The sequence below is a fragment of the Centroberyx gerrardi genome, chromosome 16 (assembly GCF_048128805.1).
Source record: "Centroberyx gerrardi isolate f3 chromosome 16, fCenGer3.hap1.cur.20231027, whole genome shotgun sequence".
Lineage (NCBI taxonomy): Eukaryota > Metazoa > Chordata > Actinopteri > Beryciformes > Berycidae > Centroberyx > Centroberyx gerrardi.
Window position 1 is genome coordinate 937,535 of NC_136012.1, and position 20,091 is coordinate 957,625.

At 41.5% G+C, this 20,091-nt stretch overlaps 1 protein-coding gene across 1 annotated transcript in view; it reads left to right on the forward strand.

Annotated features, from left to right (window-relative positions):
- Nucleotides 1-17,544, forward strand: part of uvssa (UV-stimulated scaffold protein A) — a 53,461-nt gene extending 35,917 nt beyond the window's left edge. The window contains exons 11-16 of the mRNA XM_078289310.1: nucleotides 4,761-4,965; nucleotides 5,493-5,666; nucleotides 6,093-6,276; nucleotides 9,477-9,588; nucleotides 15,897-16,074; nucleotides 16,650-17,544. Coding sequence (XP_078145436.1) covers nucleotides 4,761-4,965; nucleotides 5,493-5,666; nucleotides 6,093-6,276; nucleotides 9,477-9,588; nucleotides 15,897-16,074; nucleotides 16,650-16,743 — 947 coding nt within the window. The 3' untranslated portion in view covers nucleotides 16,744-17,544. The remainder of the gene's footprint in view (nucleotides 1-4,760; nucleotides 4,966-5,492; nucleotides 5,667-6,092; nucleotides 6,277-9,476; nucleotides 9,589-15,896; nucleotides 16,075-16,649) is intronic.
- The last annotated feature ends 2,547 nt before the right edge of the window (nucleotides 17,545-20,091 follow it).

The window sequence follows — 20,091 nt, forward strand, 5'->3', positions numbered from 1 at the left end:
TTTGCATTTCCAAGAACTGTTCTCTTGGAAATTTGTGCTGAATTTCATGCAGTGTTGAAAGGTAGATGCGGATGAAACATGCAACATCACCATGGCAACAAATGTCATCACAGCAGCTAGAAACGTAGAGACGTAATCCGGTAGAAACGTCATCAACGCAGGTAGAAGCCTCATTACCGCGGGTTGAAACATCACCACCACTGGTAGAAACATAATCACCGTGGATGGAAACATAATCACCTCGGGTAGAAATATATCACCACGGGTAGAAACATCACCGCCGGTACAAACCTGTCACTGTCACCGCTGGTACACCACGGAGAGAAACGTCATCACTGCTGGTAGACATGCATCACCGCGGATGGAAACTCCATCAACGCAGACAGAAACATCATTGCCACTGAAAGAAATGTATCACTGCGGACAGAAACGTCACCGCGGATAGAAACGTATCACCAAGGATAGAAACAATGTCAATGCTGGTAGAAATGTCTCACTAACATCTCGCCATGGATAGAAACGTCATCACCATGGATAGAAACGTCATTACCATGGATAGAAACGTCATCACCATGGATAGAAACGTTGCGGGTACAAAGAGGTAGAAAGATATCTGTGCGGATAGAAACGTCATCACCGCTGGTAGAAACTTATCATGGTGGATAGAAACGTCATCACCACAGGTAGAAACATCATCACCGCATGTAGAAACGTCATCACCGTAGGTAAGATAAGATAAGATAAGATGAGATAGCACTTCATTAATCCCTTGGGGAAATTGAGGTAAAAACGTCATCACCGCAGGTAGAAACGTCATCAACACAGGTAGAAACGTCACCACCATCGGTAGAAACGTCATCACCGCAGGTAGAAGTGTCATCACCACAGGTAGAAACGTCATCACCAAGGATAGAAACATGTTATCGCTGGTAGAAAAGTTATCACTGCGGAGAGAAACGTTAGTTAAGATTTAAAAAGGTTTGACCAGTAATTCTGCTGGTTTGATATTGTACTACTACAGTAATAGCGCCTATAGAGAATGTCACATAGGATTTCAATCTTATGTAACTTTGATAGCATTTTGTAAATTGTTGTATGTTGTTTCTCTGCAACTTCTCTCTCTGCTGCTGCTTTCCTTGTAAACAAGATTCTTCACCTTGGTGGGACTGCCTGGTTAAATAAAGGTTAAATACAAAACCAGCCTGTCGTCGTTCCACTCCCTATCACATAATTTGTCCCCTTTTTCAGTCTCTCTCTCCTCACAATAGTCTTTCTATTGCTCTCTCCTTTTCTCTGACTCTTTTCATCGCTCAGCCAACAGATCAGACTTATCATTTCTCTACACTTCCTCTCTTTCTTTCCTTTTCATTTCTTCCAGAGCGTCTATTCATTCAGAGAAAACATGGCTTCCCTCTTTCTATCCTGTCTCCTATTTCCGCTCTGTCTATCTATATTTTTTCCTCTCTCTATTTTCTCCCTTTCCTCTCCTCCATCCTGTGCTGTCGTTCTGATTATCAGTCCTCTTATCCCTCTCTTTGCTGTCAGGACACTATCTCTCTCTTTCTCAAATTAACATTTTAATTACAGGCTCTGCTTAACCCTGGAAAATCAATATCTCTCTCCACCTTTCCTCTCTCTCTTTCTCAATCTCTTCCTCTCCCTCTCTCTCCCTCAAACCCCCTCTCCCCCTTTTTCTCTCTCATTCTTCTCTACACCCCCCTCCCCCCACCCCCATTTCCTCCCATTGATCTGTCCTTCTTAACATCCACAACATCCAGACAAATCTCTGCCATTTGGCTCCATTTGAAAGAAGTAGATTCAGTCGGTATTTCACCATCCAAAAGAGAGAGAGAGAGAGAAGGAGGGATGGATGGAAGGAGGAGAAAGTGAGAGAGAAGGATGTGAGTGAGTTTGGGATGGTTGGCCACCTCTTGAATATTGACTCAGGCAAAACACCTCACGTTGTGAGTGAACTATGACAAACCTTAGCATTCAAGCCTTTGTCACAGGGTATCCGGGTAGTCTTAAAATAAAGTATCTAAATTTAAGCCATTTGAAAATGTTAACAATTAAATTAAAATGTTCAGTCCAGTTTTTAGAGGTCTTATTTTTTCACCATGTAATGACAGGTTTCTTTGTGCTGCACATCCACTCTTAGATTAATACTGAACAGGGTTAGTAGCACAATGTGCATCCTATCTACTTCACTAAACACAGTTGGACTTCATCTCCCTTAATTTCCTGGTATCCTTTTTTCTCCTTCTCTGCATTTATAGTTTTACAACTTTCATTATCTGTGTTCAATCAGACAGGCTAGTTTTGACTGATTTTTGTTTCTTTATTCTGTTTTTTAAATTGTCTTAAATTCAATTCCTGGCAGCCTTAAATTATGCTTTCTGAAACGTGCAGATGACCTGTGCCTGTGTCTCAGACAAAAGCAATACAGTGAGAAGAATTTGCATAGTGTATAGATAGAAATTTGCATAGTTGCATAGAGTTTAGGCATCCGTTTGAGTGGAAACCCACTTCAATGTTAATTCTGGACTTCGTAGCAAGCATCAGTTTGAGTCGAAAGCACAGTGGACATTGATGAACTTGGACTAGAAAAGAATTTTAAATTGCAATTTGTGGGATCAGCATGTTGGCAGCTGCTGGCTTACTGCCTCCCTCTGATCTTACTGGCTTTGTGAGGGCATAGATGTGCTTTTAAGTCCCGTTGAATCCCTAGAGATCCTGGTTGACCCTGTGTCTGACCACACACACGCGCTCGCACACACACACATATACACACACACACACACTCTTCTGGTGTTCTTATGAGCTTTAGTGTTTGGGTGCTGAAGCTCAAAAATAGTCAGATCTACTAAAAGTAAAGTTACTGCAGCATCACAGGGCTGAATGGACATCAGTAATAGAAGAATAGACTTTCAGCATTGTCAAAGAGCACTGTAGTCGTTCTTGTTTCTTGGTATCTGAAACCAGTGCAATGCTAGAAGTGACAAGTTGTTTTTCCACTAACTGAATACTAGAGTAGAAACTTGCACAAAGTTTTTGGTGAGAAGAAATTCTAACTGTCTATGTAGCTGTCACACCAGTACGTGATACCATCATCAGCAGAGGCTTTGCAGTTGTGTCACAAATCAACCATGTCTGGCTCCGTCATGGAGGTCCATTGGAGAATTAGCTGTTACAATTGGTTGTAAGAATGTCTAAATATATAACAAACAGGCTAGAAAAAGAGAGATACCTGAAAAAGATTGTTGTGGTCTGGGCTAAGATTTTTCCTGGTTCACTAAGATTCGTCATGCAAAGCCCATTGTCGACCAATGGCCATCCAAGTGTTTTTTTTAAACATAAAAATATGGCCAAATTAATGGCTAACCTATTTTCATCTTGTTAATCTTTGTTTTAAGAATTGTGCCCTATTAATAATCTGAAATGTACTTAATAGCCTAAAACAAAGTTATTATTGAGCAAACAACAAACAACAAAGTGACTTTGCACTCTATGATAAACATAAGGTAGGCCTTTAACCTATTGTATAAAGTTTGCTAAATTACACCATTATACACATTACACATTTTATTCTTTAACAACAATTTAACACAACAGTACAAACGTAACTTGGTGAAATCGAATGGGGGCAAACGAATCAATTTAAGGCCGCTTCTTGCAGCATTTAAAATGTAAACATGGAGCTCTTTTTTTGGCAATAGAGGCTCACAGTAATGAAGGTGTCAACGCGATCAAAGAAATAGCGTGCCATCATGGATAATGGACAATTAAGCCTAAACATTTGTTTTTAAAATGAACATTTAACCAAAAAACTAATATATGATAAAAAATAATGCCATACAGTGCAGAGGCACAACTGTTTTAACTTAAATGATTACTTTGCATGCAAAATAAATGAAAATACAGTAAGTTGCAGATCAAAATTAGAAATGGCTAAAATAAATAGGCTGAAATAACAATAACAAAATAGCAACATGTAGGTGAGACTGTTTTACATTTTGAAATTTTAATGTAATAAACACCCTGTATTTCCATCTGCATTGCTGTAGTATGACTTGAACAACAAGCACTTCATTGTGAATCTTTAGTTTTTCATGCGGACACCCTTGTACCAAATGGAACGAGCAGACTCGTTTTACTGCTATTCTGATGATTCGGCCATTATCAGTTGATATGGGTACTTTCTATCGATGCATTGCATTGTTGATTTTTGTAATGTTATAAGTAAAAGTGAATAGTCTGTTGGGGCATATTTGTTTCCAAATGTAGGTTACTGTGACACAGTAAACTGTCTTGTCTTTAGCCCTAGTCTCTAGCTAACTAGCCAGCAAGCTAATCTAGCAAAGATGATGCGACTACTAGCCACTAGTAACGCTAGCTTATACTAGATATGTTAGCTAGTGTGTAAATTAGATGTATTTACAACAAGACAGTGATGGTTAGCTGACCAGATACTACGGTTAGCTAGCTAACAAGCTGACATTATCTAAACATAAAATCAATCAGATGCATCAGTGATGAAATGATCAGTTCCCAGTCAAAAACAGCACAGAAATTAACCATGTCTATTGAGTTCTGTTGAGACGGACGGAAGTTGTATGTTGAGAAACACAATCAGCTGTTCACAGCCACTGTTGCCAAGAGCTGAGGATCTCCAATATGTCCACCACAGGGCGTGTTACATCACCTGAAAGCCCTCTATTAATTCAAAGCAGTACTTTTAATCTCTGCGTTTCTGTTGGCAGGTTTGGACCCCTCCCCTTCCACCTCTACAGCACCAACCAATAAGAAACCTCCTCCTAAGAGGCCTGCACCTCCTACCCGTCAGTCTTCCTCCTCTTCCTCGTCCAGGCAGCTGAAGCGACTTATAGAGCAGGAACAAGACCCAACTTGTGCGGCCGCCACTTTGCGCCTCCTCAGACGGCGCATCCCTCTGCCCACAGCTTCCAGGTACACCTCCGCTCACCTCCTCTCACCTCCCTTCAACCCCATTCACCTCCTGCCTCCTGCGTTGTCCAGTCTGCTGGGGTCTGCTGTCATTGCTAGGCTAACATTAGGTTGCCAGGTTTGTGTGCGTCCACAGAATTCACTGCGTTGCGCTGAAAGTCACCCGATCATGTTTCAAAAACGGTAACTTTTCATACTATCTAGACACATGCAAACATTTAATTGAAATGTCAAGTGTCAAGTACATTCAAGTCATCTGTCTGAAGTCTAAGTCAAGTCTCAAGTAATGAATACCAAGTCAAAGAAGAGTCTTTTATCAATTATAGTCAAGCAAGTCGCAAGTCATCAAATTTGTGACTCGAGTCCCCCACCTCTGCCTCTTCATTTAGCCAATCTTGGATGGAGGTGCGTTTACGTAACCGCAGCACTGTTCGTGTTGTCAAATGTCAGGTGGTGATTGATCTCACCACGACTCCCATATGCAGCCAAGCTTAACTTTCTCTCTCCCTCCAACTCTCTCCTTCCTCCAGCAGCACCTCCTCTTCTCAGCAACCCGCAACTGGTCCCAGTACTGCTCTGGGTTCTGGTCCCAGTACGTCTGCGTCCAATTCAGACCAGAAGAATGTGGAAGTTCCCGTGGTTCCATTCGGGTTGGACCTGTACTACTGGGGCGAGGATCAGCCCAGCGCCGGCAAGATCATCAAGTAACACACACACACACAAACACACAGTCAGGAGAAAACAGATGTAGTAATCGTATTGCAATCTGTCAGCCGACTCCTGGCTGTGTTTTGCTAGTGATTTTATTAGATTGTTTGAAGCCGTGTCAGTGTTTTATGTTTCAGTGTGTCATGGATGTAAAGGCAGTAGAAGGTCTTTTAACACTACAGGAACACAGAGCTGTAGCTGAACTCATGCTGGGTTATGAAAGTTCCTTCCCCACCTCCTCCCAGTTCAGTTGAAGAGTTTGTTAGCTATGTTCAATCAGGAATAGTCTGGTTTTGAGAGCATTTTTTTATTTTTGTAAAATTGTTAATTCCAAGTAGCATTAAAACGGCCTTAAAAATACTTAAATTTGGCTTTCGGAAAACGCTGCGTGTCCTTCTCCTTCATGTTGTTTCTTCCTCCAGATCGGCGTCTCAGCATCAGTTCTGGGTTCCCTGTGAGGTGGAGGAGGAGGTGGAGAATGAGGAGATGTCAGCGGAGAGCAAGAGCAGATACATCTCATTCCCAGGGACCTTCACTCCTGTCAGCCATCACTGCGGAGCGCCACTGGGTAACGGAAAGCTGTGTCAGAGACAGGACAGGGTCAAGGTAACTGGATAAACACTAGGGTTAGACATCCTTCACCTGAACTGAATCTAATGAGACATTTTGATCAGATTCCACACGAATATGCATAGGTATTATTTTATTTAGCTGTAAATGCTGTTTCAGCGGCTTTTCTACCCTGACAATACAAATCTGGTGGAAACTCTGAATACTTATACAAAAAAAATATCAGCTTCAATTCAAAGTTACTGGTATCGGCCTTCAACAACCCATATTGGTCGCACACACAAACCCTAGTACACACACAATAATCAGATGATAATTTAAATTGAATTGATAATTTATGCATGCTAGTTTGAAGCTGGTTGTGCAATTGGACCAATTTAGATTAACCATGTACTCCATACTGTTGACCCATTGCTGAATCCCTCCCATCTAATGCAGTCTGACCGGTCTGATGCTGCGTTTATATCGTGGCCGAACCAGTCGGCATCATGGAATGTCATTCGTGTTTAATAACCCTTTGGAGTCTAAGCTCATTTTTGCAATTTTGCGATACATTGAAATTTGCCTTTGTTTACCACCTAAACTGTTAAAACTGTTAAAAAATAGTTTTGACCCCTAAAGCATGATATCCTTTTTCTTCAGCTGTAAGTCTAGCTTTTCATTTGATTGCTCCCTTCGTGTACAGCTCCGCTTCTGATTGGTCTACAGACTTGCTATGAACACATTGAAAGTTGAAAGCGGAGCGTTTCTCAGCTTTTTTCCGCTTCGTTCTACGTCAAACGAGCATCAAATTACGTGTAAAATAAGATTTTACATACAGCACTTACTTATTCATCTAATTTAAAGTGATAATATCTCTGCTTCTGATTGGTCTACAGACTTTGATGATGATCGATGGAAAAATTAGAATGTGCACTTTCAATAGCATTACTATGTTTGTTTCCGTTGTACAAGTTATTCATCAAAATATAAAAACAGGTCATTTGTAGTTGCTGTTACTGTGACTCCAGAGGGTTAAACGGGCATTAAGTATTATATAGAGTCATATAGAGTCAAATAGAGTCTTTGTATTGATCAACAACCCTATCAACCCTCTGCAGACATATCATGGTCATTTTGTGCTATGGGATGGTAAAAACCTCATGTATTGCCCCCTTCAAATATGATTCCCACTGTATATGAATCAGAAGCCAAGCCTTACTTGGACCAGTCAAACCAAAGTTTGGTGACGTACATCGTAAGTTCACCATCATGAAAACTGCTGTTGGGCTTTGATAGGGGCAGGTTTGGTTATTAGCAATTAATAATTAATAATTGTGAAATTATTAATATTCATAAAATTATTGACGGGAGTCAATATAAACGGGGCACCACCCTGGAATCAGGGACCAATAACCGAACCTTCAATACAGTCTCAGAATGGCTGTTCACCCCCAAATGACAGTGGTTGAGTACCACTGTACATTTATGAGTGAACAGTGAAGGGTGAATTCGTACACAGGCCCTCACAACCAGCAGTTATTGCAACACATATGCACAAGGAATCACAGACAACTTTTCTTTAAAAGTATAATGGAGTTTTATTTAACTTTAGCAATATCAATCAATAATCAATAACACTGCAGTTAATCAACAACTTATTATACAACTATAACTATCAGTCTAACTAACAAGCATAAAGGCACAAACAGCATATGGCACGTATAGATGCGTGCGTGTGTGTGTGTGTGTGTGTGTGTGTGTGTGTGTGTGTGTGTGTGTGAGAGAGAGAGAGAGAGAGAGCAAGATGGCGGACGTGACCACGTGAGTGGGACGTCTCGCGAGAGTTCAAGATGGCGGCTATGACCGCGCAGTTTGAACAAAGGGGGTTTTGGAACCAAGATGGAGTTGGAGTTAAACCAACACCATCTAATTCTAAAATAGCAATGAATGTGTAATGAGATGTGGGTGTGTGTGTGTGTGGGTTAGTAAGGGAGAGAGAGAGAGAGAGAGAGAGAGAGAGAGAGAAAGGGGGAAACACTCAGGGTAAACCTAGTGGTTCTACTCGCCGTCTAGAGACACAACAATAGCCTTTTACCACACAGGAACTCGGGGTACGACTTGGAAATAGCACGCCGGGTTACTGGTCTTTGAACTGGTAAAAGGCAGTATATTGGCTTTATACGGTGGCTACTAACATGGATGCAAGCTCAGTAGCATGCAATTGAACACAAATCAGCTTCACATTAACACAATCAAATTAAGCAGCAAGCATAATGATTGAGGTATTATTCATACAGCATAATATGGACGCGGCGGTCCGATGCGCTTCGCAATACGCACAAATACAGCTTCTGATCAGTAAGCTTATTTAACACACCTATTCTAGTCTCTGCCCAGAACCAAAACCTCTTACTTGGGATTCACTCTCGAGTGATTGGTGTGTGTTTGAGTCCGTCTTATCGATTCCAGGGGGTTTCCCAGGATATCTGCGGGACCGTTATCTCTCCGTGCACGGAACAACGGCCAGCTGGCTTTCCTCGTAGGCAGCGAAGATGTCGGCCAGGAGTCGACTTGGTGGAAGAAACGTATCCTTACGTTGTCTTCTTGGAGGGAAGGAGTGTCCTTAGCTGTATTCTCTTCTAGTCCACTTCTGCAGGTCTGCTACACACGGCAGTGCGTGTAAGGAGTTAGAATGCCGGATGCACAAACAGCTAATCTAATCCTTCTGGATCCAACAGTGTTATGGCTAACACTAAACAGTCTGGTCTCGTCCCGCGAGTTGAAGACTGCGCCTCGGCTAAACAAAAGAACAGTTCGAACGTTTCAGGTACCACCTTGTTCAGCAACGGGGTCGCAATAAGGGGCCATGAGGAAAGGTATCTCTGGAATTTATACTCTTGGTGACGTCATGGGGACATCCCGGGGTTCTCCCGAGTCTCGTCCAATGAGAGACCAGAGGTTGGGTTTCAGCCAGTTCGCACCTAGGTGTGAACTTCAGGGCCTGTTGGAATTTTGGCGCTGCTTTCCTTTGTTTAAGGTCCTAGCCCAGCGGGTGGGCTAGAGTTCAGGTTTCTGATTCCCTTGTTAGGCCGGTGTTTTAGGCTTTCAATCTTACATGTAGGCCTTTCCTTTGTTTGACCACATGGCCTGGCCCAACACTGCCGTCTACCGCATAGCAGAGTAGAAAGCCTAACTCCCAGACAGACACTCCCATCCAGTCCCTCTGTGTGTGTGTTTGACTGTGTGTCCTCCAGTGTCCTTTCCATGGACGGATCATTCCTCGAGATCAGGAGGGTCGACCCAGCAGGCAGGAGGACCGACTGAGGGAGGAGCAGGAGGAGAGGAAGAGGAGGGAGGAGCAGCCTGGTGAGAACACACACACACACATATATACACACACAGAACATTCCCAAACTTTTATAAACCCTTCAAATGGTTTCTCCAGTACAGAAATCAGAAACAAAATCAGAGCTGAGGGCTTAAACTCTGTTGTTTTTTAAGGGAAAATCCACTTTTAACACTGTTAAAAAGCTATTGGTAAGTTACCTTGTATTTCTGGGTCCATGTTGTTGTTTGGTCGTGGTAATTTACTTATTCCCGTGGATAACTGTCCAAAAGCAGACAAGTCGAGATAATTCCAGTCCCTCAGAATCAAAGAGCGAGGACTTCTTTCTAGAGCCGCCATTTTGCACCAAGAGACGTTCAACAATCATACAGGGAGAAATCCATCATAGAGATAGTCATTTCTTCACCGACAGTAGCCTCAGTAGACCAGAATGCAATGCAGCCACAGCTTGCATCTTTGTGGATCTGTCATTGGTTGTATGTGAAATACAACGCCCTCTTCAATTTTTGTCATTTGAATAACAGGACACGGCACCATGGCATTGCTCTCTCTATACTCTCACTTTTTCTCTATTGGAAAAACGCACTATGCTATTCCGAACACTGTCACTGTCGCTCTCTCCATCTACACAAATACAGCACAGAGAACCCACTTCTCTGGAAGTTGTCTAAATGCATTCTGGGAAATGTAGTAAATCACTAACCGAAGTAGAGGTAGGCGAGGCAGGCTGAGGGAAAGTGGGTTCACCAAAAAAGTAAATTGCAACACTTCATCGCCAAATGACTGGATTGCATTGAACATCACAGATTGGAGGAGTGTCTGAGGGGGCATTTTACCTTTAGCACCAATAGTATGTTTCATCATAGCCCAGTGCTTTGTCCAGTCGCTGTGCTGAGAGGAGAGAACAAACAATGATGGTGTGAAGGAGAAAACCAAAGACAAAGTCAGCTGTCTGATAATAGTCCATTCTACACACTGTCACACTGCCTGGGAGTGTGTGTGTGTGTGTGTGTGTGTGTGTGTGTGAGAGTTTGTTATTATGTGTGTGTGTGAGAGAGAGAGAGAGTCACCAATCTGCAGGATGTCCACTAGATGCCTGCAGTGTCTTGTTAACCACCAGCTATCTGTGTGTGTGTGTGTGTGTGTGTGTGTGTGTGTGTGGCCGCGGCATGCTGTCCAGTGAGTTGTGAAATAGCATCTTTTGTTACTAACTACACTATCGATCCACTAGTCAATCTCACACCTAGCCACACACACACACACAGACACACACATCCAAGCAGACACACCATCCACAATAGCTCCTTTTTAGATTTGCTTTGTGTGTGTGTGTGTGTGTGTGTGTGCGCGTGTGTGTGTGTGTGTAAATCAGTGTCGCAGTGGGAGGGACAGTGGCCTGAATGGGTTGATTGGCTTCAGGTTTTTCTTTCTACACACACATACACACACACACACACACACACACATGCATATATAGTGAGGTTAAACGGCCAGTAAGGGACATGGTACCAGTTACTATAGCAACAGCCATGGAGCAGGCCCATGGAGCCAACATGGCCACTACTGGACACTGAGTGGCCAAACTTTAAAGGATTTTAGTTTTGGTTTGGAATTGGAAACATTGTAGTTGAGTGTTTGATGCATTTATCCAGTGGTCTCACCTACAGATTAGAACTGCAATTGTTTTAAACGCTCAAGCAACTGATAATATAATTGTCAGATAATATAATAACTTGTCAAATTGTAATAAAATGTCCCTGTAAATGAGTCAAAAATGTCATAATGCCTGATGTAATACATTTTACATTCACTAGCAATTACATTACAAGGGGATGGCCCATGTTTTCATGGCTTCCCAATAAATTGTAGTTACCATGTTGTGACAATTGAATCAGTGGAGGATTAAAGGTGCATTAAAGCAATATTCCACTTAGTTTTAACATGGGGGTTATTTGGCACTTGACCGCCATGAAAACCATAATATAAACTTTTATTCTGTTGTTGAATCTTTTTACCAACATGTCAAATGTCAGTTTTCTATTTTCATGGCCTCATTCAAATGAATGGGAAGTAAAAATCTGAATGCTACAAACTCGTCCAGCTGCATCTGATCTTGGTGATTAATTTATATTCTGGTTTTCATGGTGGTCAAGTGCCAAATAACCCCCATGTTGAAACTAAGTGGAATATTGCTTTAAGTAATGTGACTTTTATTGATATCTACTGGCGACCAGTAGGAATTGGGGTGTTCCAAAACAGAGTACGGGCGGCCAGAAAGTGAGTTTTGAAATCTCAGCACCTGGCCAAGTAATCACTGAGCATTGATCAACAACTCTGTCAACCCTCTGCAACCCTTATGGTTATTTTGTGCTATGGGACAGTAAAAACCTTACTTATTGCCCCTTTAATAAGTTTTAACTTTTATGTATACAAGGCTTTAGTCTTTCCTAATAATGTTATTGTCTTTGTGTCTCAGAATAGAGCAGCACAGCTAGCTACAGATCAACACATTAGCACGTTTCCTAACTTCCATAATGCCACAAGAAACATAATATTCCTGTCATGTATTGAATATGTTTCAAGCTCCTGCAATCGTCCATTAATAGGTATGATGTTATTCCAACCATCTATTTAATAGGCACTATGTTATTCCAATCATTTATGTAATACATATTCTGCTATTCTAATCATCTATCTAATAGGCACTTTGTTATCCTAACAATCTATTTACCAGTAATGTCATGTTATTTTAGCCTGGATGTTTGTGTCAGCAGTCACTGGAGAGTAATGGGACTGCTAATATCTGTTTGTGACAGTAGTTTTTGGATCACAGTCATCATAGGAAACAAAATGACCAGTTGATGCTCCATTTGTACAACAAACAAGGTTTCTATGTCAATTAACGGCCCAATTCATACTTCTCTTCATGGATTTATTATGATCTGCAAGCGCTGATGAAATTTGTGGATATTAGCTGATGGTCAACATTTAAGCTATTCTCAACTGATGATATCAGAGTCTAGGCTCTGGCACTGTCAATGTTAATCATAGTAATACCTGGTATACCTAGTATTTCAACAACCTAACTGCCAAGCTCCACTATAGCCATCAGCCATGGAGGGAAAGCTTCCTTTGGAATCAGTGAAAGCTGCTCCACTGCTGTGTTGTGTTGCCGTTGTGTTGGTGTTGCTTTGGCATTGTGTTACTGTTGCATTGGTGTTGTGTTGGTGTTGCATTGGTGTTGTGTTGGTGTTGCGTTGGCGTTGTGTTGGTGTTGTGTTGGTGTTACATTGGTGTTGTGTTGGTGTTGCGTTGGCGTTGTGTTGGTGTTGTGTTGGTGTTGCGTTGGCGTTGTGTTGGTGTTGTGTTGGTGTTACATTGGTGTTGTGTTGGTGTTGCGTTGGCGTTGTGTTGGTGTTGTGTTGGTGTTACATTGGTGTTGTGTTGGTGTTGCGTTGGCGTTGTGTTGGTGTTGTGTTGGTGTTGCGTTGGCGTTGTGTTGGTGTTGTGTTGGTGTTACATTGGTGTTGTGTTGGTGTTGCGTTGGCGTTGTGTTGGTGTTGTGTTGGTGTTGCATTGGTGTTGTGTTGGTGTTGCTTTGGCGTTGTGTTGGTGTTGTGTTGGTGTTGCATTGGTGTTGTGTTGTCGTGTTGGTGTTGCATTGGTGTTGTGTTGGTGTTGCTTTGGCGTTGTGTTGGTGTTGTGTTGGTGTTGCATTGGTGTTGTGTTGTCGTGTTGGTGTTGCATTGGTGTTGTGTTGGTGTTGTGTTGATGTTGTGTTGGTGTTGCATTGGTGTTGTGTTGGTGTTGCTTTGGCGTTGTGTTGGTGTTGTGTTGGTGTTGCATTGGTGTTGTGTTGTCGTGTTGGTGTTGCATTGGTGTTGTGTTGATGTTGTGTTGGTGTTGCTTTGGCGTTGTGTTGGTGTTGTGTTGGTGTTGTGTTGATTGTGGCATTTCTTTAGTGTAGGCATTCCATTGGTGTTGCTGTGGCACTGTGTTGGTGTATGCATTGGGGATGTGCAAAAATTTTCAAGGTCGACTAGTCGGTGGGTTGTCTGAACGCTTACTCAACTAGTCAGACTCAAGAAAGGCTGATATTTAGGGGCGTCCTGGTGGCTCAGTGGTCTAAGGCCTGTACCATGTAACCTCGACATCCTGGTTTCAAATCCAGCCCAGGACCTTTGTCGAATGTCATCCCTCTCTCTCTCACAGTCTTTCCTGTCTCTTCTAATAAAGGTGAAAATGCCAAAAAAAAAAGATAGGCCGATATTTAAATTAGCCTGTACTGTGGATAGGCAGGCTGGATAATCCCAGATTTCAAAAAGTCTTTGTGAAAGCTGCAGATACCCTGCACCCACATCCCATAACAAGATACCAGAGTCCATAGAGCTGACTGGAGCTCCACATGAATTAACTGTTGTGGTAATTGATGCTTTCACTACACTGTTAGTCTGGATCTATGCACACACACACACATACACACACACACAGAGCCCCTGTGCCCAGTGGTGCGTAGCTGAAAGACGTCTGAACAAACCAAAGACCCCAGATGTCTTAGTGGGTGTGTGTGTGGCCTGCCCCCTGCCCCGACACACACACACACATACACACACACACACACACACACACACACTCAGACCCCAGCTGGAAGGGCTAAGAGGTGTTGACAGAGAAAGAAGCCCTGCTGCAACACTGATTAAATTCAGTAGACTGTCTATCTCTCTTGCCTCCATCTCTCTGTTTTTCTTTCTTCCTTTCTTCCTTTCTTTCTTTCTTTCTTTCTTTCTTTCTTTCTTTCTTTCTTTCTCTCTTTCTCTCTTTCTTCCTTCCTTCCACTCTGTCTCTCTGGCTTTGGGAACACGAACAGACAAAGGAGAGGACTTAAACCACTCTAAGATCACAAAGGCAAAGTAATGGAGGACACACACACACACACACACCTCACACACAAACACATACACACACACACACACACACACACACACACACACACACACAGTGTAAATGGAGCTGCTCCTCTTTAAGCAGTAATGATTCTCCTAAATACACCAGCTGCTTTTCAATTACCGCTGTGTGTGTGTGTGTGTCTGTGTGTGTGTCTGTGTGTGTGTGTGTGTGTAATGAGGGATAGTTGAAGGTCCAGTCATACACCCAGGGTCAAAACGGCTGATTAATAACCACACACACACACACACACACACTCACACCCAGGTCAGTGTTTTGACAATGGTGAGAGAGCAGCTTCATTCCCATCAGAATCACAGTGTAATTACTTTGCATTACTAGTGGTTTATCTCTAATTCCAATGCAGTACGTCATTAACTAGAACTGTCTTTTCATTTAGACTGTCATTACTCTGCATTACAGCCTGCTTTACTTTATTACCTAGACTTATGACATTACACTTTTCATTAACACAAGAATTACATCCTAATTACTCTCTATTACACTCAGTTTACTGCTTAGATTATGGTCTGTAAAACTGTGCATTACGAGCTATTTTACATTTATCAGCTAGAATTACTTCATTACACTTTTCATTAACATTACCTCTTATTAATGCTGAAATCCGGAATTGATTTGGCCGGAATTTATTTGGCTAATGCACTAGGCGGTTCCAAATGGTAATAAGAAGTAGAACTTATGCCTTCATTACCCAGAGATCCTGTAAGTCAGTGGTTCTCAACGTGGGGTCCGGGGACCACCAGGGGTCCTTTAGAGGGTTTCAGGCGGTCCCCAGCAAATTGATAAACTGTTAAACGTCAGTATTATTTAATTTACAAGAAGTTCACACAATTAGAGAATGTAGAAGAATGACTGTTTTGATTGTAGTTTCACTGTTATCTCTCTACCTACAATACAGATAGTCACAATAAAAATATTCTCAGATTTGGGTCCGAGAGACAAAAGACCGTACTGAATGAATCTACAGTGTCTCAATGAGTGGGGATGGGACGATCTTCTCTGCTGCAGCCACACTTCCTGAATTAAGCTTATGAGACGGCTGGAGTTTTACCTAAACATCTTGCCTAATGCAGCTTTAAAGCATAACTCTGTCCATTTTCAACCTGGACCCTATTTTCCCGTCTTTTTCCATCATGAATTCAATATAGAGCTAATTAGGTCTCACTTTCCACACAGTACAGTCCTTATGGGCCACTGGGCACTCCAAAAATCAACCCCTGAAGCACCCAAAGCATGTCTTTTTCAACATAGTCAGTCTGTTGTTATTGTAAAAAAAAAGTCAATAAGAAAAAAGTCAGAATTCTGGGTTCTGACTTTTGACTCTAACTGGCTAACTGCGCTTTGTCACTCATCTATAATCTAGACTGGCGTGACGCGGAGCTGATGCGAGAGATCGAGGCGGCGACGGGAGAGGACCTGGGCTCCGATAGGCTGCGTGGGAAAGGGAAAGGGAAGAAGAAGAAGAAATACCCCAACCTCAGCGATCTGAAGCAAAACGCCAACACGTCCCGCTCCAGGCTGCAGAAAAGAGTCTTCAACAAGTACGTCACTTCATGTCGCGGCAGGAATACAGTATTCTCCGTCTGAAAACTCATACTGTTTAGAGTTGTGAGTGTATAGCTCATAATATTTAGAAGCATATTACTATTAAAATGCCAGAAAATTAGCTTAACTACTGATTTTTTTTTTTTTGTTATATTATGGGTTAATATTTAAGTGTTTATAATTTCTGTCTTCATGTAGTTGGTAGTGTTCAGTAGGATAAGGTAACCAGTTTTAATAATTCTCACAGGAATGAGTAACTGCTGATGCTGCAGTGTAGCACAGTGTAGTGACTTCCTGCAAAGTAACCCTCCTAGGGTTAGGGTTATGGTGACACTTAAAGGAACAGTTCACCCCAAAATGTCATTATCTACTCACCCACCACCAAACACACAGCGAGTTGAAACTGTTCAAGTGAATGGGGTCTGGTTGGTTGGAGTTCCAAAAAGAGCCGAAAATGACAAATTTCAACAACTTGTGTAGCATAATCTAAAATAATCAATAATCTAAAAAATTCCTGCCTTTCTCTCTCTCTCTCTCTCTCTCTCTCTCTTTCCTCCCTCCCTCCATCCAGGAGCTCTATGCGTAGAGTGGCAGAAGTGATGGATAAGGCCGACAAGAGGAAACACGACAAGTTCTCCAACCAGTTCAACTATGCTCTCAACTGACCTCCAACCAGTTCAATGATGCCCTCAGACTGAAATGAGATGGAGTCACCCGGTTGTCTTATAATCTTACACTGTGATTTCTTTAAAGTGCATGCTTCTCTTTGTGCAACATGTAGCACAGATTATGGATCGGCCTGTAAAGAATGTTATTTATTGATGTACAGATGTTATGAATCTGGTTGGCATTTCTACTTCTGCGAACACTAATGAAAAATATTACTGACATATGACTGAAAATTATGAGTGTATTTCTCTGTTATCGTGAGTTTTCTTGAATATGATGATATTGCATTTGAAGATTTTTACTGGTGTGTTGGTCTTTATGGAGAATGTGTTTTGTTTGTAAATGTGATTATTGATCAAATGAAGATGCAAATTTCTGAAGCAATGTGTTGTTCCTGTTTGGAGACGTGTTGCCTGTCAGTGAAGGTGACGATACATGTGCAACATTTGAGACTACGTTGATGGGCAATGTTGTCTTCAGCTGCGATAGGGAATGACAACTGCAACAATATCAATAGGCATGTACGGGGAACCAAAGAAAATAACGAAAAATAAAAATCCTCTTGGTCATAATGGCTCAACTTTGTATTTCTTTGTATTTGGTTCCTTCAGCTGCCAAATCCACTGATCACATTTCTAGCTTTGTCTAGTTGACTGAATGCGAATGAAGCTTTTCTATTGTTTGTAACTGTTTTCTACTGTTTTCTATCTGAACTCAGCCATATTTGTTTTTTGTCGCGTGTTAGGTTTAAAATGCTGTGTGATTTAAAGGAACACCAGGGAGGTTAAACGGATTTCTGCCAGGAATAAATTCATTGTAAATCACTTCTCCGAGCCCTCTATGCTTTTTGTGTCTTTATCTTGTCCTCCAGTCTAACAAGGTTAATTAAAGGTTAATTCAGCACTTGGATTTTCAGCACAACTTTGGCTGTGAGAAAGTTGTGATATCTAACCACTTAAGAACTAATTGAGAATGAACGCTGTCATTAGTAAGTGAATTCCATTTTCTATTTCTATTTTAAATTCATGAAATTGAAAGTGGAATAACCCCAGCTTTGCTTTACGTTGCTGTTGATTCAGATTAGAAAATGATCTATAATACTGTAGAGAAGGTTACCATAGAATTAGGACACATATAGCTAAGGCCACTAAGCAACATATAAGTTGCATGTAGGTTACAGGTATGTTTTCATCAGTCAGGTTTCCACAAGAGCAGAGCAGCATGTTTTACTGAAATTATAATATTTTAGCTATCAATATTTAATCCACTAAATAAATGTAGTGAGGAAGGTACAGTAAATTATTTTTAAAAACATTTTTCATTTGGGTCATCTAAATGCAAAACAGCCTACAGATCAATATTTTAAATCCCCTAATTGTGTCATAATTGGAATAGCAAATAATTACAGTCAATCTGTTACTGACCAATAGTTTGTCCTCATCCTGTCGGTCCTGTGATGTATCTTAATCTTAATCTTAATTTTAACAGAAAATTCATATTAAAAACACCAAAGAGACTGAGACACTAAAATATTTAAAAAAAACTATACAAAAAAATGATTTCCTAGAGGAAATCAAAAGAATATTGAATATTTGTTAAACTAGATCCTCAACAGACTGAAATAGAAATAATGACAGTTTCCCAGAAAGGCTGAATAGAGAAAAAACATGATGCAAAGTTCTTTGCATTTTGTTTATATTAACTTGATCTGTTAATTAAACATTATCTTGCAGTTGAATTAATGCATAAATGTAGTCTCATTAAAACATACTAGTACTCTGGTCATGTGGGACCAATCTGAGTAAATGCTTCTCATTAAAACAGATTGGTACTCTGGTCAAGTGGGATCAAACTGACGGACATCTGCTTACATCTGTTTCAATGTCCTCCACGTTGTGTGTCCCGCCTGGAGTATGACGTGACATACTCCCAGCCAATTCCAGACACCCTTGGCCAAATTCTACATGCACACTCTTTGATAAGAAATGTAATATATAGCTTCTCACATATGTAGGATTTTACGTCACTTGCCTTTTGGCATTAAACTCTTCAAAAAGCTGCTCTAAAAGCCTGGAAAAAAGAGTGTGTCCGGAATTGGTCATGGGTATCTAGAATCAGCCACTGCTACATTAAATGAAATATGGCCATTAATGTAGCCAGATATTCAGACTGAATGGCCATTTCATTGGCCTTTGGAGATGGCCTCTTTGTTAGCTGTTTTCTGTATGGGGGGGGGGGTTGATTTTCCCCGAACCAATCACTAGTGACTGAAATATCCGGCCGCTCTGACGTTATTTTCAGTGACACTGATGCTGGCTGTATTTACTAACTTAATCAAGAATGTTGGTCATTTTTGACAAAAATATCGTCTTTGCAAAGACAATAGGGAATGATTTCAACAAATATCCTGCCGAAATGGCAATGAAAAACCGTTCCACGAACAGTTCCAACTTTAGTCCCGCCCACAAAGGTGCTGATTGGCCCGTTTTTCCGATCGAGAAATCGCCATTGAATAGAGCAACACCAGACTCTCTCCAAATCTGAAGAGTGGGCGGGTCGCGATTCAGGAGTCTGGAACCAATGACACCGGAAGTCGAATTAATACTTCTTCTCTACCTCCAATTTGTCAATGCTAGCTAAAGCCAGCAAGCTCCACCAACAAACCATTGCATAAAAGACTGCTAACTGACAAGCATAAGACCATATTACTATGGTTTACTGCATATCACTGATATTATGTTATACATGTCAGCATTGTTGGTAATATCGATGTAGTAGTCCAAACTATACATGCAGAACAGACAAAGGGACTTGTGTTTATGCTAACGTCAGAAGGCCATTCCTGTTCCAGGCACCAAGCCAGAAACAAAAGCAACAGCTCAGAATGAGCAACTCCTACAGGCATCATCCTGGCTGGACCATGGCCATTTCAATTGGATTCACTTTAGTGAAAGAGTAACTAAACCCCAAACCCAAATCTGTGTAAACCCTGACATCTAACGGTAAAACGCTCTGTGACTTTGCCTGGCAGAAAAGATCAGCCAATAGCAGATGGCCATTTCAGTAGCATGCTTTTTACCATTAGATGTCAGGCTTTACACAGTTTTGGGTTTGGGGTTTAGTTACTCTTTAACTTTGTTGAACTCAGACCAACCGACCTCTTGGGCGGGTCACTGGTGGCTAGTAGCCTATTGTCACCTAATGGCCCAGCCAAAAATTCACATCCTGAGAGCATTCAGGATCAATGTTGCCTCTAAACTGATAGTCTGGTGGCCTGTAATTTACCACATTCACCAACAAATAATTTTTTGTCTGTCACCAGTCATCACTTTATCCCCTTATGC